This window comes from Mauremys mutica, chromosome 16 (genome assembly GCF_020497125.1).
Source record: "Mauremys mutica isolate MM-2020 ecotype Southern chromosome 16, ASM2049712v1, whole genome shotgun sequence".
Taxonomy (NCBI): domain Eukaryota; kingdom Metazoa; phylum Chordata; order Testudines; family Geoemydidae; genus Mauremys; species Mauremys mutica.
This window is the reverse complement of record NC_059087.1, coordinates 31,302,749-31,326,065: the sequence shown is the minus strand read 5'-3', so window position 1 is coordinate 31,326,065 and position 23,317 is coordinate 31,302,749. Positions and strand designations below refer to the sequence as shown.

General features: G+C 55.8%; 1 protein-coding gene across 1 annotated transcript; it reads left to right on the top strand.

The window, feature by feature from the left end:
- Window positions 1-3,759: 3,759 nt before the first annotated feature.
- NIPSNAP1 (nipsnap homolog 1) lies at window positions 3,760-22,890 on the top strand. Its single transcript, XM_044989905.1, has 10 exons — window positions 3,760-3,915; window positions 9,945-10,072; window positions 10,846-10,891; window positions 12,022-12,116; window positions 13,685-13,755; window positions 14,061-14,201; window positions 15,367-15,398; window positions 18,557-18,651; window positions 20,578-20,661; window positions 21,110-22,890. Exons 1-10 carry the CDS (start codon window positions 3,839-3,841, stop codon window positions 21,172-21,174), a joined length of 834 nt encoding a protein of 277 aa, XP_044845840.1. The 5' UTR covers window positions 3,760-3,838; the 3' UTR covers window positions 21,175-22,890.
- Window positions 22,891-23,317: the final 427 nt, after the last annotated feature.

The following is a 23,317-nucleotide window of genomic DNA, read 5'->3' as shown; positions in this document are numbered from 1 at the left end:
ACTCTAGTCACTGTACCTTTTAATTTCTGTTTAACTACCCCCCCCCCCCATTTTTGCATAGTTCCCCTTTCTGAAGTTAAATGCCACAGTGTTGGGCTGTTGAGGTGTTCTTCCCACCACAGGAATGTTAAATGTTATTATATTATGGTCACCATTTCCAAGCGGTCCTGTTACAGTTACCTCTTGGACCAGCTCCTGCACTCCACTCAGGACTAAATCGAGAATTGCCTCTCCCCTTGTGAGTTCCCGTATCAGCTGCTCCAAGAAGCAGTCATTTAAAGTATCAAGAAACTTTGTGTCTGCATTTTGTCCTGAGGTGACATGTTCCCAGTCAATATAGGGATAATTGAAATCTCCCACTATTATTGAGTTCTTTATTTTGATAGCCTCTCTAATCTCCCTTAGCATTTCATAGTCACTATCACTGTCCTGTCAGGTGGTCGATAATAGATCCCTACTGTTATATTCTTATTAGTGCATGAAATTACTAGAACATGTGGATTCACTTAAGATTTTTACTTCATTTGATTCTACATTTTCTTTCACATATATCCTGTAAATCAGTGTTACAAAGTTTAAATTAAAAGGCTTCCTTGCAGCTAAAGTCAATACGTGTTAACTTCCAACAAATGTAAAGTAGCATATTTTTGATAGCCTTTAAGTAAGTAGAATAAGGGAAATTGATAGAAGTTAGACAATTTTCATGAGGATCTTTCTACCATTTTAAAGACAAAGGGTAAAGGTTTATGTAAAAAGAGGTAGTTTAATTCCTGGTACAAAACTAAAAACTTATAAGGATGTTTGCTAAATTTATATACATTTTGTAAATAAAGAAATCTACATGCATGCTCCTTTTGAGTGGTGTTTTAAAAGTTTATTTGTTAAAGCTTTACTTGGTTTAACAGTGTTTACTTTTTTCTTTCCTAACTTTAAAAAAAAATTCGATGTGGGAGAAATAGCAATCTTATCTCCGCTAAAAAGTGTTATGTTTTACGCAAGTTGGTTTTTCTTTTAAGTTAGCCTGTGTATGTTTTGTATAAAGTGTGTACATCTAAAGCTTTCTTTACAGTGTACAAGTAAGATGATTTTAAAGCAGTTTTCCTTTAGGCAAAACTTTAAAAAGCAAGTTAACACTTTTTAAAAGGCTGGTGTATTTCTACAAAAACTTACATTATGTTATGTACAGTCTTCATCTTTTTATTCATTTATTTAAAGAGATGCATTTTTTAAACAGACAGTGGTCGAAAGCCACACCTCTTGGGACATTGATTGGTTCAGGAAAATACAATTCTATTATGTTTTTAAAGCGTAGCTTCTGATGGCTTGTCCAAGGCTGACTGTTCTGGAATTACTGGGATTTGATGAGTGGCAGCTGCAGTGGTGAGCTGCTTGTCTCTTTTCTCTGCTCTTTGGCCAGTGACCCAGGCTTTCTTCCTTTCCGGGAGTTTTAAAACATTCTCTGCAGCCTCTGAGTTAATTTTCTCTTTCTGTGACAGGTTGAAAGGCTTTTGCTGTTTGTCAGTTCTACAGTCTCTCTCATTGTGTGTCTTGTTTGACCCCAATCCATGTTCTTGTCTCAAAAAATCAATATTCTGTTACTAATATTTAAAAGTCTTTATTTCAAAAGACAATTATTTTTCAGATTTTATTTCAATACTACTTGAATTCATAAAATGTTATTTTTCTTTCTAAAGACCTCTTAACATTTCTGTCTTATCACATTATTCCTCTGTTTAAAAAACTTTATTACAAATGTGTAAAAGGCCTGGTTTCTTCTGAAAAAAATTCTCTTTTCTTCTAACCTTTAAAATGTCTCTAAATGTGAAAAAACCCACACACAAGCACTCCTAATGCTCCCCATAAAAAAAATGAAAAATTTCAAATAGGCTGCTGCACCAAAAGTGTACATGTCCAAAATTGAGACCGGAGGGCGGAATAAACCAAAATGGGGGCCTGGAAACTTGGCAAAATGTATATGGTGAAGAAAGGTATAGAGGTCTTTACTACTTCTACCAATAGCTGACATTAATAAAGAACCTGTCAAATGAAGATCTCCCAGCACATGATGCACTTTAAATCCAGAATGGCTTCTCTCACCACTCTGATGGGAAACAGCCAATGGCATAGCTGCAATGGTTCAAGTGGTGCAGATGCACCAGGGCCCATGAGGTTATGGGGGCCCATCAGACGGAGTGTCACTCCAGCACTTTACCTGGTGCACAGGGTTGCAATGCTACTCACTCAAATGGGGCCCCCTCACTTCCATCAGACGGTTGGGCGGCCAGGCCAAATTTGAGTGACATTGCGACTGAGCATGCAGGGGTCACAGCACCACTGAGGTTTGTCCTGCCCACCCCTCCATCATGACAGAGGAGGGGGCTGGGCCAAACCTGAGTGGTGCTGCAGTTCCATGCACTAGGTTGCAACACCACTCTCTCAAATTTGGCCCACACTGTGTGAGTTCAGGGTAGGCAATAGGCATGAATGGAGCAGCTGGGATCAGGAGGAGCTGCCTTTGCCTGGGATGAGAGTGGAGTGCTGAGCCAGGGGTACTGGTAAGCAGCTAGGATGGTCCAGGAGTGGGGGGAGAGGGACAAGGGGCAGGATGAGAAAGCCCCGGTGAGCCATGGGTTCGTATTACCCGGGCAGGGAGGGGAGAGGTGGGGGCAGAAGGCTGCTAGAGACAGGGAGTGTCTGGGAGGGGAATTGGGTCATGGGGGGTAGGGTTGCCAGGTGTCCAGTTTTCGACTGGAACGCCTGGTCGAAAAGGGACCCTGGCGCATAGGCACCAACTTTCTCTGGCACCGATGGGTGCCCGCGCCCCCCCACCCCTTTCCCCGCCCCTGGCCCCTCCCCAACTCCACCCCATCCCCGCCCCTGGCCCTGCCCCCATTCCAACCCCATCCTCAAAGTCCCCACCCTAACTCCACCCCCTCCCTATTGGATCCCTTCCCTAAATCCCCCCCGCCCCACCTCTTCCCCCAGCGCAGCCATGTTCCCCCTCCCCCCCCATCCCTGCCCCACGAATCAGCTGTTTCACGGTGCAAGCACTGGGAGGAAGGGGGGAGAAGCAGGACACGCAGCGCACTCGCGGAGGAGGTGGACGCGGGGGCAGAGGTGAGCTGGAGCAGGAGGGTGGGATGGGGCCATGGGGAGTTGCCGGTGGGTGCTGAGCATCTACCAATTTTTTTCCATGGGTGCTCCAGCCCCAGAGCACCCACAGAGTTGGCGCCCGGAGGCTCCAGTCAGCACCACCAACCGGGCCATTAAAAGTCCAGTCGGCAGCGCTGTGGAGCGAAGGCAGGCTAGTCCCTACCTGTCCTGGCACCGCACTGTGCCCCAGAAATGGCCACCAGATCCGGCTCCTAGGCAGGGGGGCTACCCCAGCCCTGAGCACTGGCTCCCCACTCCCATTGGCCAATGGGAGCTGCAGGGGCGGTGCCTGGGGGCGAGAGCAGCGTGCAGAACCGCCTGTCGCACCTCCGCATAGGAGCCAGACCTGCTGGCCACTTCCAGGGCGCCGCGTGGTGCCAGGACAGGCAGGGCGCCTGGCCATACGCCATGCCAGGCAAGCCTGCGCCCCAGCCCAGTGAAAATGAGCGAACCCCCCCAGAGAGAGGGAAAGCTGTGAGCGGGGGCGGGGCCTGGAGAAGGGGCGGGGCAAGGGCGGGGCCTAGGGAAGGGGTGGGGCTAGGATGTTTGGGGGCGCGAGGGAGGCGGCCCCGGCAGCGCTGGACGCCGCGGGCTGAGCCTGAGCCTGCCCCTGCCGGCTGGGCCCCGCCTCCCCGGCCCGCCCCCGCGCACCGCCGGGCTGCGGCGGAGCCTCCGCAGCGCGAAGATGGCGACGCGGGTGTGCGAGAGCCCGGCGCTGCGGCGGCTGCTGCGGGGACCCTGCCTGGCCCTGAGCGGAGCCCGGTGAGCCCCGGCTCCCCTCCGGCCGCGCCCCTCTGAACCCGGTCCCTGCGCCCCGACGCGTCCGTCCGCGGAGTCCCGCACCCCCATCAGCCCTGCGCCCCGAGTGTCCGTCCCCTGCTCCCCCGGCCCCTGCGCCCCGATGTGTCGGTCCCCTGCTCTCCCGGCCCCTCCGGCCCCTGCGCCCCGACGCGTCCGTCCGCGGAGTCCCGCACCCCCATCAGCCCTGCGCCCCGACGCGTCCGTCCCCTGGACCTCCGGCCCCTGCGCCCCGACGCGTCCGTCCGCGGAGTCCCGCACCCCCATCACCGCTGCGCCCCGACGCGTCTGTCCCCTGGGCCCCCGTCACCCCCGGCCCCTTCGCCCGGACGCGTCCGTCCCCTGGGCCTCCGGCCCCTGCGCCCCGATGTGTCCGTCCCCTGCCCTCCCGGCCCCTGGGCCCCCATCACCTCCGGCCCCTGTGCCCCGACGCGTCCGGCCCCTGGGTCTCCGGCCCCTGCGCACCGACGCGTCCGTCCCCTGGGCCCCCGTCACCTCTGGCCCCTGCGCCCCGAGTGTCCATCCCCTGGGTCTCCGGCCCCTGCGCCCCGACGCGTCCGGCCGCGGAGTCCTGTACCCCCATGACCCCTCTGCCCCGACGTGTCCGTCCGCAGAGTCCCGTACCCCCATCACCGCTGCACCCCGACGTGTCCGTCCCCTGGGCCCCCGTCACCTGCGCCCCGACGCGTCGGTCCCCTGGGCCCCCGACACGTCCGGCCCCTGCGCCCCGACACGTCCGGCCACGGAGTCCCGTACTCCCATCACCCCTGCGCCCCGACGTGTCCGTCTCCTGGGCCTCCGTCCCCTGCGCCCCGACACGTCCGTCCCCTGGGTCTCCGTCCCCTGCGCCCCGACGTGTCCGTCCCCTGGGCCTCCGTCCCCTGCGCCCCGACGTGTCCGTCTCCTGGGCCTCCGTCCCCTGCGCCCCGACACGTCCGTCCCCTGGGTCTCCGTCCCCTGCGCCCCGACGTGTCCATCCCCTGGGCCCCCAGTTCCCTGCACCCCGAGTGTCCATCCCCTGGGTCTCCGGTCCCTGCGCCCCGACGTCCGTCCCCTGGGCCCCCTGCGCCCCGATGCATCCATCCCCTGGGCCCCCGGCCCCTGCACCCTGAGCGTCCATCTCCTGGGTCTCCGGTCCCTGCGCCCCGACGCGTCCGTCCGCGGAGTCCCGTACCCCCATCGCCCCTGCACCCTGACGCGTCCGTCCCCTGGGTCCCCAGTCCCCTGCACCCCGAGTGTCCGTCCTCTGGGTCTCCGGTCCCTGCGCCCCGACGCGTCCGTCCGCGGAGTCCCGTACCCCCATCACCTCTCCGTCACCTAGTGTCCGTTCCCTGGGCCCGGTCCCCTCCGCCCCGACGTGTCCATCCCCTGCGTCCCCGTCCCCTCCGGCCCCTGCGCCCCAACGCGTCCATCCCCTGGGCCCCCGGCCCCTGCACCCCAACGCGTCCGTCCTCTGGGTCCCCGTCACCTCCGGCCCCTGTGCCCCGAGTGTCCATCTCCTCCTGGGCCCCCGTCACCTCCGGCCCCTGTGCCCGGACGTGTCGGTCCCCTGGGCCCCCGACACGTCCGGCCCCTGCGCCCCGACACGTCCGGCCGCGGAGTCCCGTACTCCCATCACCCCTGCGCCCCGACGTGTCCGTCCTCTGGGTCTCCGGTCCCTGCGCCCCGACGTGTCCGTCCGTGGAGTCCCGTACTCCCATCACCCCTGCGCCCCGACGTGTCCGTCCCCTGGGCCTCCGTCCCCTGCGCCCCGACGTGTCCGTCCCCTGGGTCTCCGTCCCCTGGGTCTCCGTCCCCTGCGCCCCGACGTGTCCATCCCCTGGGTCTCCGTCCCCTGCGCCCCGACGCGTCCATCCCCTGGGCCCCCAGTTCCCTGCACCCCGAGTGTCCATCCCCTGGGTCTCCGGTCCCTGCGCCCCGACGTCCATCCCCTGGGCCCCCTGCGCCCCGATGCATCCATCCCCTGGGCCCCCGGCCCCTGCACCCTGAGCGTCCATCTCCTGGGTCTCCGGTCCCTGCGCGCCGACGCGTCCGTCCGCGGAGTCCCGTACCCCCATCGCCCCTGCACCCTGACGCGTCCGTCCCCTGGGTCCCCAGTCCCCTGCACCCCGAGTGTCCGTCCTCTGGGTCTCCGGTCCCTGCGCCCCGACGCGTCCGTCCGCGGAGTCCCGTACCCCCATCACCCCTCCGTCACCTAGTGTCCGTTCCCTGGGCCCGGTCCCCTCCGCCCCGACGTGTCCAGCCCCCGGGTCCCCGTCCCCTCTGCCCCGATGTGTCCGTCCCCTGGGCCCCCGGCCCCTCCGGCCCCTGCGCCCCGACGTGTCCGTCCGCAGAGTCCCGTACCCCCATCACCCTTGCGCCCCGAGTGTCCGTCTCCTGGGCCCTGTCACCTCCAGCCCCTGCGCACTGACACGTCCGTCCGCGGAGTCCCATACCCGCATCACCCCTGCGCCCCGACACGTCCGTCCCCTGGGCCCCCATCGCCTCCGGCCCCTGCACCCCGAGTGTCCATCTCCTGGGCCCTGTCACCTCCGGCCTCTGCGCCCCGACGCGTCCGTCCGCGGAGTCCCGTACCCCCATCACTCCTGCGCCCTTAGTGTCCGTCTCCTGGGCCCGGTCCCCTCCGCCCCGACGTGTCCAGCCCCCGGGTCCCCGTCCCCTCCGGTCCCTGCGCCCCGACGTGTCCGTCCGCGGAGTCCCGTACCCCCATCACCCCTGCGCCCTTAGTGTCCGTCCTCTGGGCCCCCGTCACCTCCGGCCCCTGCACCCTGATGTGTCTTTCCGTGGAGTCCCGTACCCCCATCACTCCTGTGCCCCGATGCGTCCCTCCCCCGGGCCCCTGTACCACAATCACCTCCAGCCCCAATGTGCCCATCCCCTCTTCCCCGTACACCCATTACCCCAGGCCCCTGTCCCCCACCGTGTCCATCCCCTGCACCCCCATCACCTCCGGTCCCTGTGCCCCAACCATCCCCAGGGCCCTGTATCCCTATTATCTCAGGCTCCTGTGCCCCAAAGTGTCCATCCCATGCACCCTCATACCCCCATTACCCCAGGCCCTTGCCCCCAAAGCGTCCATCCCCTGTTCCCGCATACCCCATTCTGTTTGGCCCCTGCCCCCCAAAGTGTCCATCCTCTCCAGCCCTGCCCCTCATACCCCCATTGCTTCTGGCCCCTGTGCCACCCCTTCCAGTGCCCCCCATCTGTGTCCCTTTCCATCCATCATCTCTGCCAAGGGCCTCTGCACATCTGGGACACCATGTGCTCCCCATCATCCCCGCACCCCTCCCTTCATTAGGGCCACTGTGGGCCCTTTGTCACCTCTCCCCGTGTCATCATCTCCCTCCCCATTCCCCCCTCCTAGCCTGGACCTTTGCACCCCATTGTCTCTCCCCTCCATCACTGTCACTTTTGCTCTTGGCTTGGGAGCCTTATCCTCTGGTTACCATAGGCACTTTAGTATCTGAGTTTGCAAAATCCCCACCCTAAGTTTGGCAAGGGAATTGGGGGGTTGGGGGCAGCTGTTTGAAGGCTGGGGAGGGGCAGCCCAAGCTCTGCATGCTTGAAAGGCCAACAATTAGCTGCAAGTGGCCCCTTCTCCAATGCCCAGGCAGCCACGGTTGGCCCAGAGGGCAGGCCACGCCACGCCACGCGCTCTTGTCCCAGGGTACTGTAGTGTTAGGAGAGAGAATGAATCCTTGAGGGGAGCGGGAGAGATGGGGGCACCCCTAGGAGCTGACTTGCAATCACGGGGGGTCATTTACACTTAAACCAAGGGGCCTGATTCTGCCCTCCAAGTCTGGAGTAATTGCACTGAACTCAAAGGAGTAAGAGGAGAGAGGCCTGCAGCCCCAAGAGCCTAACCTGGGCATAACAGATCTGCAGCAGAATAGAGCCCCCAGGTTGATGGCAAACAATCCTGCCCATCCAGCTCGATTTCAAAGCTCTTTGTAACAATGATGTGCGAAGGGACTGATGGGCAGCTCAGGGCCCCAGGGGGTTACTCCCGGCTGCTCTGGATTCGGAGGATGGAAGGATGCAGGGGGCCCAGTGGAGGTTTGAAATGTTCAGGAAGCATCTGGCAGGCTTGTTTGAAGCCAGGAGAAGGGTTGTTTATCTTTCTCTCTGTTGTTAATGCGTTACTAGAGATTGTAGCATTGGGGCAAAGGTCTTGCCAGGCACAAATTGCGGCTGTTGTATCTCTGCTGATTTTCATGAGAGGGACAGAGATGGGGAGAAGGATCTGTATCTGCATCAGTACACCATGGCAACACTACTTGGCACCCCCAGGATGTTTCCAGCCCTTATGGTTGTAAAGATCAGGGCCACCCAGAGAGGGGGGCAAGTGGGGCAATTTGCCCCAGGCTCTGCAGGGGCCCCCACGAGAGTTTTTCGGGGCCCCTGGAGTGGGGTCCCTCACTCACTCCAGGGGCCCCGGAAAACTCTTGCGGGGCCCGGGCCCCAAGAGCTTCTTCCACTCCGGGTCTTCGGCGGCGGGAGGTACTTCTGCTCTGGGACCCGCCGCCGGGTCTTTGGCGGCAATTCAGCGGCGGGGGGCCCCCCACCACTGAAGACCCCAGGCCCCCTGAATTCTCTGGGCGGCCCTGGTCAAAATGACTTTCCAAAGATGTCCTGATGCAGCACTGTCTTCCTGAGTCTGCAGCCAGCCTGCAACAATAGCTCTGAGAGAAAGGTGCTTCCTTGGTCATTAGCACTGAAGCCCAACAGCACTATAAATGTCGCTGTCACTACCGCACTGTTGATTTGTTTTACCAACGATGAATTGCTGGGATTAGGGGCAGACTTTGAGAGGAGTGTCGATATCCCACCTGTGTGCACCTTTCACCCCCTTGTGATTTCAGCCCTGGACACAGCCTCTTACTTTGCACGTGCAGGTGAAGAGTTTGGAGAGGCCACCTCCAGAAGGTCTTGGACTGAAGGTGGCGCATCCTGCGTTAGTGGGGCTTGAACAGGAGGCAGCCTGACAAGGGTCCCTGGCACAGGCTTCTCTACGCTGTACCACATTTAAGCACTGCTCCTTTTCCTGAAGAGCCACAGATTGGACAGGCACCCAATGTGCAAACCGTGTCTGCAGGGCCTCTGCTGCCAGACTCTGAAAAGGAGCTGTGCAGCCAAGCCCATGCACTGTAGTGCTTTGCATTCCCCTCGGCTGGGATGCCGCCCTTCCTGTCGGCTCTGGGGAGTGGAGTTCGGAAACCCCGGGGTGTTTTTTAATCCCAGTTCTTTGGTATTAGGACCTCAGTTGTTAATTACCAAGGGTTCCTTGAAGAAATGTTGCTTCCTGTGTTTTACATGCAAGTATTTTTAAGCCTGTGGCAGTCAATGTCTGTCTATTTTTGGTTGATAAAATGCACTTGTCCTCCTCTCTAAGCAAGTGGACCCAATTAAAGCCCCCGGACTAATGCAGCAAGCTGCCTCAGCGGCACATCTCCCCTCGAACAGAGCCCTGAACCCTACCCCCTCTGGCAAAACCCTGTGTCGACAAATAGGCCAGCGTGCCCTGAAGGTGCTGCCCGAGCCAGCCTGATCCAGTGCGGGTGGGGGATTCGAACTCCTGAACGCCGGGGGGAGAGCAGTTTGGAGGAGGGGTCCGTGTTGCTCGCTGCCAGTGCCCTGCACTCTGATCCCCTGAGGGTTTAGGTGTTCTCAGAGGGCCGGTTCCTTACCCAGGTAACAAGACTAGTTCAGTTAGGTGGCTGTGGTACGGAGTTTCTTCCTCCTCTGGCCCTGTTCAGTTACCTGCTCCTGGCTGCTGGGACAACGCTCCTGGCAGGGTCTAGGTCAGTCCTCCAGGGCCTCTTTCTGGGCAGGGACTTCAGACCGCCAGGGAACCCCGCAGTGCCCGGCAGATGCCTCCTGTGGCTGTTGACAGCCTGTGGGTGCCGAGCGAGAGGGCCTGACTGCAGCCCTGTATTCACTCCCTCCTACGCCTCGGCCCCTCTGCCTTTGCTGACCTCTGCGCCTTCTTCCAGGGGATACTCCAGGGACAGCCAGGGCAGCTGGTTCCGCTCACTCTTTGTCCACAAAGTGGATCCCCGAACGGACGCTCATTCCACACTCTTGTCGAAGAAAGAAACCAGCAACCTGTACAAGATCCAGTGTGAGCTGCCCCTCTCCTTGTCCTTCCCTGGGCTCCAGGCCACTGCAATCTACACGCCAGCATCAGGGCGGGCGGCCAGTGTTCAGGGGTAGCCTTGTCATTTGTGGGGCTCCTACCTGCTGGCGGTGGATCTGGAGGCCCCCCCATGCCAGTCCTGCTGGGGGAGTGCCTCCATCTCCACTCCTCCCCCCGCCCCTCCCCGGGCCAGGCAGTGAGCTGCAGGGCCCCAAGCAGATGTTCACCTTCTGTGTGCTTAAAGCTGGCCCTGCGTGGGCGTGGGGGGCTCATCTGCCCTCTGAGCTGGGGGCAGTGCCAGGAGGTTAATAAACCTTCTCGGGGATACGGCACCCGGGTGCACGCGCAGACAGGGCTCTGCCCACGCACCTCACTGCCCTGCATGCCCCAGCTGTCCAGTCCTGCCCGTCTCCCCGATGTGCCCTGCAGCGCCCCCTGCTGTTCCCTTCCTGGTGTTCTTGAAGCTGAGACTGGCAGTCGTGCCGCGTCAGAGGCTGGTCCCTGTCTCCAGTGCCTGACCCCGCTGTGCGTTAGAACCAGGGTTGTGCAGAGAATCCTGGTGTGGGGCGGGGGGGAGGTGACAGCAGTGTTACTGCTCGGAGAGTGAGAGCTGCATGGAGGCCGGACGCCCGCATGTCACTTTGCACAGGCCAGGAAGATGGCTGGCTGCTCTTAGCCCTGCCCTTGTGTTCCCTGGGGCTTGGGGCTGAATTTCTGCCCTGCTGACGTGACTTTTTCGGTCTGTTTCCTTGCTGCAGTTCACAATGTGAAGCCCGAATGCCTGGACGCTTACAACAGCCTGACGTGAGTGTCGCCCCTACCCCCACCTCTGCAGTGGCAGGAGCCTGTGGGGCAATAGGTTCTAGCGGGGTTGACTGTTGGAGCTGTTCCTTGTACGGGCCCCTGTGTAGGGAGGAGCAGGGCCTTGTGGGTAAGGCACAGGACTGGGAGTCAGGACTCCTGGGTTCTGTGTGACCTTAGGCAAATCACTTCCCCTTTCTGTGCCTCAATTTCCCTGTCTGTAAAAAAGGGGAGGGGATTCTGACTCACCCCTCGCTGGGCTGTGGGGTCTCATTCCTGTGTGTTTCCAAAGTGCTTTGAGACCCTCAGCAGGCTGATGTGAGAGCCCCAGCTCTCCCTCTAAGCTTCCTTCTGCAGCTCCATGTTCATTCCCCAGCCACTGCTCCTGCTCCCCCTTCTATCCCATCTTCCTTCCCTGTCACATGAAACCCAGGTTCACGGACTCTGAATTGTCCCTAGCCTCTGTTTGGGATGGATCACTGGATGATTACCGGTTCCGTTCATTCCCTCTGGGGCACCTGGCATTGGCCACTGTCAGAAGACAGGGACCTGGGCTAGAAAGACCTTTTGATCTGGCGCAGTCTGGCCGTTCTTATGTCCTGTGAGGCCAGTGCATCCCTCTTGCTATCTCCAGGGCCTTGGCTTTCAGTATTGCTCAAGGAAGCATGAGTGTGTCAGCTTGAGTTGACTCACTGTGTTGCACATGGTGCAGTTCATCCCTCGCAACCAGCACTTTGCTTCAGTTCATGCCCAAGACGTTCCCTGCTGGGTTGGAAGGGCGAGTTGGGGGGGCATGGGTGGAGTCTTGGCCAGGACCAGCCCGTTACCCCCTGTAAGGGGGTGGGGGAGTGTTTGGTCACTGCCAGAGCCCTGTGTTCTCTCACACTGACCCCAGGCCCCAGCCTGCACTGATATCTCTGCCTTGGAGTGGCAGCCCCCCATTAGCTGGAGGGGTGAGGAGAGATACCAACCCTTCCCTCTGCCAGCTTCAGGTCTCTGCCTCTTGCTTCCCCAGCTGCCTGGTCCCTCATAGCCTGGGCAGCGGGAGGAAGGACCTTAAATGCAGCTCTTCTGCAGGGCAGTCCGAGCCACCCATAGGTATTGCCCCTGTGACCGTTCTGCATCCTCTGCAGGGAGGAGGTGCTGCCCAAGCTGCACTCAGACACCGATTACCCTTGCGACCTGGTTGGGAACTGGAACACGTGGTATGGAGAGCAGGACCAGGCAGGTGAGCAGGTGGCCGCTGGGCAGGACTCGTGGGCTCACGGGGTGGGCATTGCGCAGCCTTGGCTGGCCCAAGGTGCAGCCTGAAAGGTTGCGGGAAGCAGGCAGCTCAGGAGACGTGTTCCCTGCCCTACCAAGGGCTGGGCAGAGTGACTTGGGGTGTGGGATGGAGTCTGGAGACCTGAACTATTCATTGCCCAGAGCTGGCCTCAGATGCACAGCCTGTACTTCTCTCTGCGGCTCTCCTGCCCTCTGGTGGAAACAGACTGAAATGCGAGTGAGAGGGGGGTTCAAATTAAACCAGGGGTCTCAAACTCCCGGCCCGCGGGCTATCTACGGCCCGAGAACCTCCCCAATGTGGCCTGTGGGGCTCCAGCAGTTTTGGGGCGGGGTCTCTCCCTTGGCCCCGCCTGCCGCCCCTGGGCACTCCCCCCCCCCGTCCCCCGGGGGGGTTTACAATGGCCCGGGGCCCTGCCCACCACCGGCAGCGCAGCGCAGCTAAAAGGCTTCTCCTTGCTCGCTCCAGTGGCTGCCGGCCCCTCCCTGCGGCCCAGGGGTGGGGCTGTGCCTCCACAAGCTGCCCCCGCCCCGAGCGCCCCTGCAGCCAATGGGACGCCGCAGGGGCGGTGCCTGGGGGCAGCAGTGCGCGGAGGCCCCCCCGCCTTGGAGCCCCAGATAAGCGCTGCACCCCGACCCCCTCCCAGAGCCTGTACCCCCCTCGCCCCCATATACTTACCTAGTGAGAGTAAAGCCACACTTGAAGATGGTCAAACATACCCTAGGCCCCAGTCCTGCCCAGATCCACGCGGTCAGTGCGACATGCTGTACCTTGGGGGAGCCCCTTGCCCTGTGACCCCCCTATTCCTTACGTACATAGATGGTGGTATTGCAGGTAAAGCAGGTCATGTGAGGTATCAGGATCTGCGGAACGTCACTGTTCTATCTACATATGTATGTCATTAGTGCTCTTGTGCTGCCAGGCTCTATCTTGAGCAGACGCTGTCAGTCATGTCAAATCATGTGGGTGGTTTTCTGATGTGGGCAAACTCGGATTTTGGTCCAGCTCACTCATTGTCACTCGGGACTTGAACCTAGGTCTCTGGCTGTAAAGGAGGAGAAGCTAACCCAGCACCCCCTCTCCACAGCTCCCATCAGCCCCTCTTGTGCCTAGGGTCGATAGCACAGATGAAATCAGAAGCAACAAAGCAAAGTCATGCAGAAAATCCTCCTTGCCCAGCGTGGGGTAGCGAATCAGTGATGGGCCAAGGAGGGTGAAATTGGCAGCGAAGGTCAGGGCTGCAGCACTACTCCACACTAGCCCAGAAAGGAGGCCTAGCTGTGGAGTGAGAGCCATGGGTTGTGGTGTGTACGTACTGACTTCCTCCAATCCTGCTGGGCAGGTCGCCTGGTAGCTCTGCCCTTGGCTGAGAGAGGGTGGAGTTTGCAAGACAGGTGGGATTAGCCCTGGAGCTCGGGGCAGCTTGGGTGGAGTGCCTGGGTCCCTGGACAGTCGCTGACCACTCGTGTTCGCCTCACAAGGACTCCCAGCCAAGCCTGACTCTCTCGTTGCAGTGCACCTGTGGCGTTTCTCCGGCGGGTACCCGGCACTCATGGACTGTATGAACAAACTGAAACAGAACAAGGTATCGCACACTTCACCGCAACTCCTCCTAATCATAACTCCACCTCAGCTCTGCCAGATGCCCCCCCATATGCACTGACCCCATGTCAGGTGATTGCCGTCTCCCTGCCATGTGCACCATGCCCCTCCCCCAGCTGGCAGCTCCCTGCCTCCCCTTCTTCCCCATGCAGGTGCTCCAGGCAATGCACTAAGGCCGGGATTTGCCCCCCGAGCCCCTGGGCACAGTGGAACCCTGGTGCGCCATCGCTGGGATTCGTGCTCCCAGCCCCTGGGGCAGCGGCTTCCCTCAGCTGCTGTTCTTTGCAGGAGTACCTGGAGTTCCGCAAGGAGAGGAGTACGATGCTGCTGTCCCGCAGGAACCAGTTACTCCTGGAATTCAGTTTCTGGAATGAGCCTTTGCCCCGGGTCGGGCCCAACATCTACGAGCTGAGAACGTACAAGCTAAAGGTGAATCGCTCCTTCCTGAGCCGCGCAGGGGAGCAGTGACCCGGGCTGCTTGCTGGGCTAAGGCCAGTAGAGCAATGAAGCAGCACTGCCTTTAGAGCTGTACACAGGCAGGTACCTGCTCAGAGCAGGGTTCTGTGAGCCCCACACCATGGGAACTAACCCTTGTCTTGAGGAACTAAATCAATGAGGGACACTGCTCCTCCATCTGATAAATGACGGGTACAAACAAGAATGTTTTCCCTCAAAGCGCCTTCAAGCACCCCCACATATGCAACAGCAATAGTCTAGAGCAGTGGTTCTTAACCTGTACTTCAGCCTGCACCCCTCGGTTCTCAGAATATGTTCTCGCACCCCTAGCAAAAATCGTTCTTTAAATCTAGGGCTATCTTAACTATAGAATGAAAGAGATCGAATTCTATATTTTAATTTCGTAGTAAAATTAAGAATACATGAAAAATTACGCACGGACAAGGCGATGATTTAGAGCACGTCCTGGATGAAGTTTCCTGTGCTCACCGCAGTAGACAAAGTATCCTTCAATCTTGTAGGCAAAGTCTTCGCGGCAAGCGCATGACAGTGCAACATACAATGTGTGATCGTGATATCTGATATGAGGTACTTCTTTCTTTACATAGGCAACAAATCCTGAATTTTTTCATAGCATGGCAGGGGCACCATTGGTGCAAATTGATCCACACATGTCAAGCGTTATCTTGTGCTTCAAAAAGAGGGCTGATGAGATTGACCCCATCGATTCCTTTTGTAGTTAGTTGCAGTGGTTCACAGAACAAGAATTCTTCTGATTTTTCTCTTCTACCTACTGCACCCGCTGAAAGGGCATCTCGCACCCCCAGGGGGTGTGTGCACCCCAGGTTAAGAACCACTGGTCTAGAGCACAGGGTGAGGAGCTAAGTGGGCTCACCTGGCTCAGACCATTTGATCTGCTACCCTGGTCTGGCAGTGGCCTATGCCTGATGTTTTGGGGGAGTGAGCACCTCAGTTAATACAGCTAGTCAGCTCTGCCCTACCGTACAGGGTGGGTGAGGGTGTGGGATTCCTGTCTGGCCCAGGTGGGCAAGCAGAGCCTGAGAATGACCTTGATCCCCAGCTTACAGAGGATAAATGCAGTCGTAACATGGTTTTAATTCCTTCTCTTTCTTTCCAGCCAGGGACCATGATCGAGTGGGGGAATAACTGGTAAGCACTGAACCTTCAAGCCTCTTTGTATTCCTGACTAGCAATCCCAATGCTGTGCAGAGTGGGAACAAAGCCCAGCCCTGCAGGGTCTCTGGCTGGACAGGGACCCATCAATTATCTGGTAAAAGGTGAACAGTGAGGTGGCAGATGATACAAAACTACTTAGGATAGTTAAGTCCCAGGCAGACTGCGAAGAGCTACAAAAGGATCTCTCAAAACTGGGTGACTAGGCAACAAAATGGCAGATGAAATTCAGTGTTGACAAATGCAAAGTAATGCACAGTGGAAAACATAATCCCGACTATACATATAAAATGATGGAGTATGAATTAGCTGTTACCACTCAAGAAAGAGACCTTGGAGTCATTGTGGATAGTTCCCTGAAAACATCCACTCAATGTGCAGCGGCAGTCAAGCCAACAGAATGTTGGACATCATTAAGAAAGGGATAGATAATAAGACAGAAATATCAGATTGCCTGTATATAAACCCATGGTACATCCACATCTTGAATACTGCATGCAGATCTGGTCACCCCATCTGAAAAAATATATTGGAATTGGAAAAGGTTCAGAAAAGGGCAACACAAGTGATTAGGGGTATGGAACAGCTGTATGAGGAGAGATTAATAAGACTGGGACTTTTCAGCCTAGAAAAGACAAGTAAGGGGAGATATGGTAGAGATCTATAAAATCATGGCTGGTGTGGAGAAAGTAAATAAGGAAGTGTTATTTACTTCTTACAACACAAGAACTAGGAGTCACCAAATGAAATTAATAGGCAGCAGGTTTAAAACAAACAAAAGGAAGTATTTTTTCACACAACACACAGTCAATCTGTGGAACTCTTTGCCAGAGGGTGTTGTAAAAGCCAAGACTCTAACAGGGTTCAAAAAAGAACTAGATAAATTAATGGAGGATAGGTCCAGGCTGGGCGGGGATGGTGGCTCTAGCCTCTGTTTGTCAGAAGTTGGGAATGAGTGACAGGGAATGGATCATTTGACGATTCCCTGTTCCGTTCATTCCCCCTGGGGCACCTGGCACTGGCCACTGTCATCGGACAGGATACTGGGCTAGATGAACCTTTGGTCTGACCCAGTACGGCCGTTCCTATGTAGTGCCAGTCCATCCAGCTTTAACTGAAATCTCACCTCCCTGGAACTGCCCCTTGAATGCCATGAGCCCCATAAGCGAGGCCCAAAGCAGAGCAGCCAGCACCTTGCATCACCATAGGCTGAAGGAGACCACATTAAGCGCTTGTGTTGGGAATGTGAGCAGCGGGGTGCTGGGAGTTGGAGCACTAGGCTCAGAGTCAGAAGACCCAAGTTCTAGTCCTGATGATGCTGTACATTGTTATTTGTGATGTGGTAGAACCCAAAGGCAGCTCCAAACAGGGAGCAGGACCCCATTGTACTAAACATCCCTGCCCCAAGAAGTCACAGTCAGGCATGTGATCAAAGCCACAGGAGCAGTAGTGACTCACTCAAGGTCACATGATAAGCTGCTGAGTGACCTTGGACAAGTCGCTTCATCTCTCCATGCTTCAGTTTCCCCAGCAGGGAGCTGTACCAGCTTCGTATATGTGCTCTGAGGTCATTTTCCCTCAATTCTTTCCTTTCCCCTGCACCAAGCTTTCTTTTCACCTCTTTGCTCAATGCTGGAGGCTGCTCCAGCTGAGGCAGTGGCCTTCCATGGGTAACATCCGCTCACTGTTCTGTGGCAGAGAACACAGACCACTGTATATTTGGACCCAAACAGTACTGAAGATCAGTGTAATTGCAAGGCCAGTCCTGCTAAACACCTGAGTAACCTCGCTGACTTCAGGATTGCCTAGTGGTTAAAGCACTGGGACTCAGGAGAGCTGGGTCCATTTCCTGTCTTTGTCACAGACTCTCTGCATGACCTTGGGCCCACACTTAACATCTGTGGGCCTCAGTTTCCCCATCTGTAATGTGGAGACAATGCTTCCTCCCTACCCCGGCTGGGTATTAGGAAAAGACCCTTTCTGGGGCAGGGAGTATTTCTTACTGTGTGTTCATACAGCGCCTAGCCCAACGGAGGCCTGGATCTCAGCTGGAGATTCTAGCAGCCACTGTAATATAGATTCAAAGAACTTACAAGGCCCCCTGCCCCTATGGTGATGGTCCCGTTGTGGGTAGCTGACACAAGGGAAGGCTGCAGGATTGGGCCTATAGTGGGAGGTGAGTAGCTGCATTGTACGGTCTGAACTATTGTTGCCATGTGGAAATGGACTGTAGTAGCGTATAAAGGGGGTCTGCATTGGGCAAAAGCAGACTGGTCTTTTCATGCCAGCATTGGCCATGTCTTAGTTACATGTATCCAAAATAACATACAAGCATCTCTAATACCAAGGTGGGGGCTGCTATTGTATCAAAGTTATGGCATGTGTAAGGCTCTGGCTAGGTGCTTATATTGTTCTTGTCACCCCTGTAGTATCTGAGCACCACCCACTCATTAATGGATTTTATCCCCACCCCCAGGTAGGGGGGTATTAGCCCCATCATACAGGATCTGAGGTGCAGGCGAGAAGCTGTGACTTGCCGAAAGTCTGTGATGGAGCCAGGTATTGAACTCAGGTCTGCTGAGACTTAGTGCAGGCAAGTCCCCTGTCCGTTAGGCCATCCTTCCGCCTTTAAGGGGCTCCCTATTGAATCTCAGTTGAACTTTCACTGCTTTCTTTGCTCTGTTTTCTCACTCTCTTGCTGTTAATTTCTTCCTCTTAGCTGGAGGAACCAGGTAAAGCCTGGCCTGTTCGGACTGCACGTATAACACACTACGTATGTGAGAATGGTGCCCGTTAGTGCCCAGCTACGGCGACAAGAACAGCCTCTACTTCTTCCCTGTGGATGTTGTTTCTCCTGTAGCTCTAAGGGTTGAGGCCTGTGTGTCTTGTGCTGACGTCTCCTAGTTCAAGCCCTGCTGCTGACCATGGCAATATCCATATGACCACTTCTTATTGCACATGGGTGATGTTGGGTATGTTTGCTAGCCAGTAGCCTGGGATCATTAGAGGAGACTTGCATAGCAGGAGGTTGGATAATTAGGATTCTGTGGAAACTTTAAAATGCCTCTGGCAATGCCGGTTGCATCCCAGAGCAATGCCCCCTGATTGCGTCTCTCCTCCTATGTCTTTGCTAGGGCTCGAGCCATTAAATACCGTCAGAAAAACCAGGAAGCTGTGGGTGGGTTCTTCTCCCAGATTGGAGAGCTCTATGTCGTTCATCACCTCTGGGGTAGGTGGCTTTCTTTTTCCTTGAGTATTTATTAGCCATTGTCCGGCCTGAGCTTCAGCTGGTGAATAACTTTGCTCTGCCAGCACCGCAGCACAAGGGTCCCGCTTTTGCAAGGATGCATCCTAGAGCATGAAACGCCCATGTGCCCTCTCTTGCCACTTAATCAACTTCAGACCTTGGCCGTTCCGAAAGGGAGATTTAGTTTGATTGCTGGGCCCTAAATTTGTTCCCTTATCCCCTCCCCCGACACCCTCCTAACACATACACGCCATCACCAACACCTGTTTTCACCCTCACGCCTGCTTTCAGAGGCTGGTCCTTATTGCAGTGCTGAAAGCATTGTAAGATGGTTTATCATCACCAAGTGCCTTTAAAGCCGCTCCTGCCCCATCAGTTACATGTTGTATCTCCTGAATTGTACCTAGCACTGAGAGCTGGGCAGAGAGCAGCGATTCCGTTTCAGGGCGGGGTTTGCGGTTTTATTCCTGTTCCGAACACCCCGCAGTATTTCTCAGTTCTGATATTGAATTACCGGAGCACATAGGAGCAGGAACCCGTTGTGCTAGGCATGGTACAAATGCAGAACAAAAAGACAAATTCTCCACCCAGCTCCGCTGGGAGCCCCAGCTCCGGGGCAGTCCACCTGGTGGGCTGATGGGGAGCCAGGGACCTGACAGCCCTGCCAACCCAGGCTCCTGAGGAACTGGGAATCTGAACTCTCTGGGTATGTCTACATTGCAATTAACACCCCCCACCCCGGGCTGGCTTGTGTCAGCTGACTTGCAGGGCTGCAAAAACTGCAGTGTAACATTCGGGCTTGGACTGGAGCCCAGGCTCTGAGATCCTCGTCCCAGGCTCCTTCTCGAGCCTGAACGTCTACACCACAATTTTACAGCCCCGTAGCCTGAGTCAGCTGACACAGGCCACCCGGAGGTGATTAACTGCAGTGTAGACCTACCTACCCCCAGCCTCTGGGCTTTCTATCAGTCCTCCAGGCTGGCAGGAAAGCAGACAGGTTTGCAATGGCAGGCAGGGTTCCATCAGGTTCATTCTGGTTTCTGGTGGAATTCCACCAAAATCAACACAGTCCCGCAAAACATGTTCAAATTCTAAGGAAAAAATGTTTCATCCAAAATTTTCCTACTAGGTCTAGTTACCGCTGCTGCTTGGCAACCACAGCCCAATTGACTAGGGCAGACGCATGTGATTTTTAAAATAGGAACATTGTACGTTTCCTTTGTGCCTGTCATCAGGAGGGATCCCTGTGTGTTTTGCAAACTGCTTCCAAAGGGAGGACCAACAAAATGCAGCCAACTCTGGGGTGGAACATGGTAGCTTGGTTTAATGATGCTTGGCAGCATACACAACACTTTTGGACAAGGAGTGAAAATAACTCTGTATCCAGTTGAGAGGGTAGGGAAGAGAGTGCTGTTACTCGCACGGAAATCTGATGGAAAGACACTGGGGAGAACCCCTAGCTCCTGCAAAAAAGCAATCAGCTGAGATGGCCATGAACCACTTCTGAGCAGCCTGCAAAGTGTCTGTGGCCAGCCTGCCACTGCTGCATCCCTTCTCCAGTGCAAGAGCACCCATGTGCAATGAGTTTGGTGGGTCTCAGCCCAATTCGAAGTGGACAGTTATCCTCATCACAAAACCCACCATTAACACTGGCACCCTTTGGCACCCTTGGTAGGATTGAATTGGTCCTGGAGAGTGAACCTTCCACTGCTTTCGTGTATGCAACCCTCCTATCAGAGCCCCTCCTCCCACCCCCAGCATTAAAGCACACCATGGAGACACACCAAGACAGACTGGGCTGCTCCCTTTTGCCTGGATTTCTTGCTAAGCTGCTGCTGGCAGCAAACACTAGACACCAGCAAATGGGGGGATGCCCCCACCTCCACACCTGTCATTTTCTTCTTTCAGCCTACAAGGACCTACAGTCCCGAGAGGAGACAAGGAACGCTGCCTGGAGGAAGCGAGGCTGGGATGAGAATGTGTACTATACAGGTGAGTGCTTCTCTGGAGTGGCTGCTGCGGTGAGCTCTAATCCTCATGTTCCAGGGCCCAAGCCAGTTGTGAACTGTGGTCAGGAAGAAAAGCCCTCTATGATATAGTGTTACCCAGTGAGGGATTATATGCTTCCCTATGAAATAGTATTGGCTGCTCCCAGCCAGAAAGAGGATACTGGAGCAGCTGGCCTAGGTGCGTTCTGTCGTGGCACACCCTATCCCCTCTATAGCCAGCACTCCACCATTACTCCTTTTCAGCGTGCCTCCTGGGAGGAGCTGGAATCCGTGTAAATGAGAACTCTCCTATAATCAGTGCACTGCAGTGCCTCCTGCTGGTAGAGTGGAGTGGCTGTGAGCTCCTCGGGAGCCAAAGCTGGGGCAGAGTTTACAGCTCCCTCTGCCCAGGGCTCCCATGCACAGTGATGTTTGTTCCTTTTGCTTTGCAGTCCCCCTGGTTCGGAACATGGAGTCTCGGATCATGATCCCCCTGAAGATCTCCCCCCTCCAGTGAGACCCCTCCAGCGCAGGAGTCGGCGAACAGACAGGAGTGAGACTCACTGAGGTGTCTCTGCATTTCCCCTGCAGGAGTCTGTTCCCTTTTCTGTCTCTCTCACTCTCTCAGTTCGAGGCCATGCTCTTAGCCCAGGTGCTTCCCTATTCCCAGGCTGCTCGGCTCTGTCGGGAGCACCGGTGGGAGACGGATGAAGTAGGCTGAACCAGCACAAGGCTGCACCTGGTTTCCTATCTCTGGGTCCCCAGCTCTGTATGAACGGGCCATGGAGACTGAACTCCCCTTTGCCCTAACGCTGTTCTGGGGAGGCTGCTGGGGACTGAGAGACATGACCATAGAGCGCAGCATAGCTGAGCCATGCCCCTGTGGTGAGCATAGTACAGACACCGAACTAGCTAGACCAGTGCTCACTGCTCTCTGGGTGCCGAGACAGTGTTCAGGCATCTGACGTTTTAAGCCCCACCCCCCTGCAAGCCGTTCCTCCCAGCACTGAGGAGGGACTGCTGCTGGTCTCCTTTCCAGCATGCCACTGGGAGGGACCCTTCATCATGCCTGGTTGTGTCTGTTACCATGAATGTTAGCACATGGCTAGCCTGGTGTAGGGGAGAACTCCACCTTCCTCGCCCGGGTTGGAATTCCAGTTCCTGGCTATGGCGTCCTGTTCCCGGTGAACCTTGGCGCTACCTGTATCCTTGGGAACAGGAAGTCCTCCTGCCTGCTGATGGAACCAGACTGTACCACCCCACCAGACTCCCTTTGTAGGGAGGTGTATGCTGGAAAGTGGATATGGAGCCCAGCATGTCCTTTCACGTAATGGCTCGCAGATCCAGTTAACTGACCTTGCAAGTCCAAAGGCTTTTATCTGCCCACTCCTGACCTGACACCATGGCATTGGGTGCTGGGAAGGTCCGATATACAGGGTGGTGTATCCTGGTGGCTTTGGTGGGAGCGGAGGGCATACAACAGCAGGCAGGATTGAGCCCTTGGTTCAGAAGCTGCAAATGAAGCGGAGTCCTTCTCCCCCTTCCATTATCCCTGTGAATAATTAGAGTTTAGCTAACACTAGAATCCACCTTCCAGAGCTGCGTTGGCTCAGCTGGCATGAAAAGTACAAGCTGGGCTGTGTCAACAGATCTGCATCTTCTCTGCTTTGGCAAAAATAGTACATGCAGCAGCAGTAGCCGTGTAGCCAGGACTTCTGCTGCCCCGGGGTCTAGTGCTGTTCAGATCCGAGACTAAGAGCCATGAGCTCTTTCCATGCTGCAGCTTTTGCTGGGCTGCAGTGGGTGTGAATAGAGGGTCCATTTGTCCCAGCACGTGCACAGCCCCAAGGAGCAGATACATGAAGTGAGGAGCCAGTTTTAATCACTTTTCTTACACCTTAAGGCCCAATCTTGCAATCCAATCCATGCACCAATGCAGAATGCCCTTGACTTCAGTGGATCTGATTGGAGGATTGGGCCCAGAGGGTTTAGAGTGCAGCCCTCAGTCACAGGGGTGTTTGTACCTATCCCCAGCATGGAGGAGAGAGAGAGGAGAGGTGGTCATGAATCTACACAGGCCTTTCTGACAGAGGTCAATTCCTCTTGTGCATTATTTATCTTAATTATGACTAATGGCAAAAAACAAAAAAGATCTGTTTTGTGTGTGAAGCATTTTCTTTGCGGGAGCTTGTGTGTGTCTGATTGCAAATGTAACTAAATATTTCATATGCTAGCCTTGGTGTCTCTCATTGTGTGGAGTACAACGCAACCTGATGTGGGATGAGATCCTGAGCAGGCGTCTTTTCCAACTTGCTCTACAGACATAGGACGTAAAGCAGGCTGTAAAGTCCAAACTTGCCCCCTCCTGGGCGGTTGCTGATTTTTGTTAGTAAAGCCATAATATCTGCTCAGATTTTCTTCCTAGGCTTGTCTGTTCCTAGGGTTCTTCTCTCAGGACTGCCCAGCCCACACCCTAGGTCCTTTGTCCTCAAGAGAGCCACTCCCACCTCTCTCATGTCCAAGCAGGGCAATGAGCCACCTGCCTTGGAGAGTCAACAGAAACCACTTTATTTTTTCTCAGCAGAATGAACACCCACTGGCTTGTTCAAGGTACAAACTATCCCAAAGCATGCTCAGAACCGTGGAAGATAGTGATGAGT

What these genes read in the sequence shown, in the direction of transcription:
- NIPSNAP1 (XM_044989905.1), top strand. Translation starts at nt 3,839, where the DNA reads ATGGCGACGCGGGTGTGCGAGAGCCCGGCGCTGCGGCGGCTGCTGCGG. An exon ending in ATCGAGTGGGGGAATAACTG is followed by an intron (nt 15,399 to 18,556) that starts GTAAGCACTGAA and finishes TGTCTTTGCTAG; the next exon opens with GGCTCGAGCCATTAAATACC. An exon ending in TGTCGTTCATCACCTCTGGG is followed by an intron (nt 18,652 to 20,577) that starts GTAGGTGGCTTT and finishes TTCTTCTTTCAG; the next exon opens with CCTACAAGGACCTACAGTCC.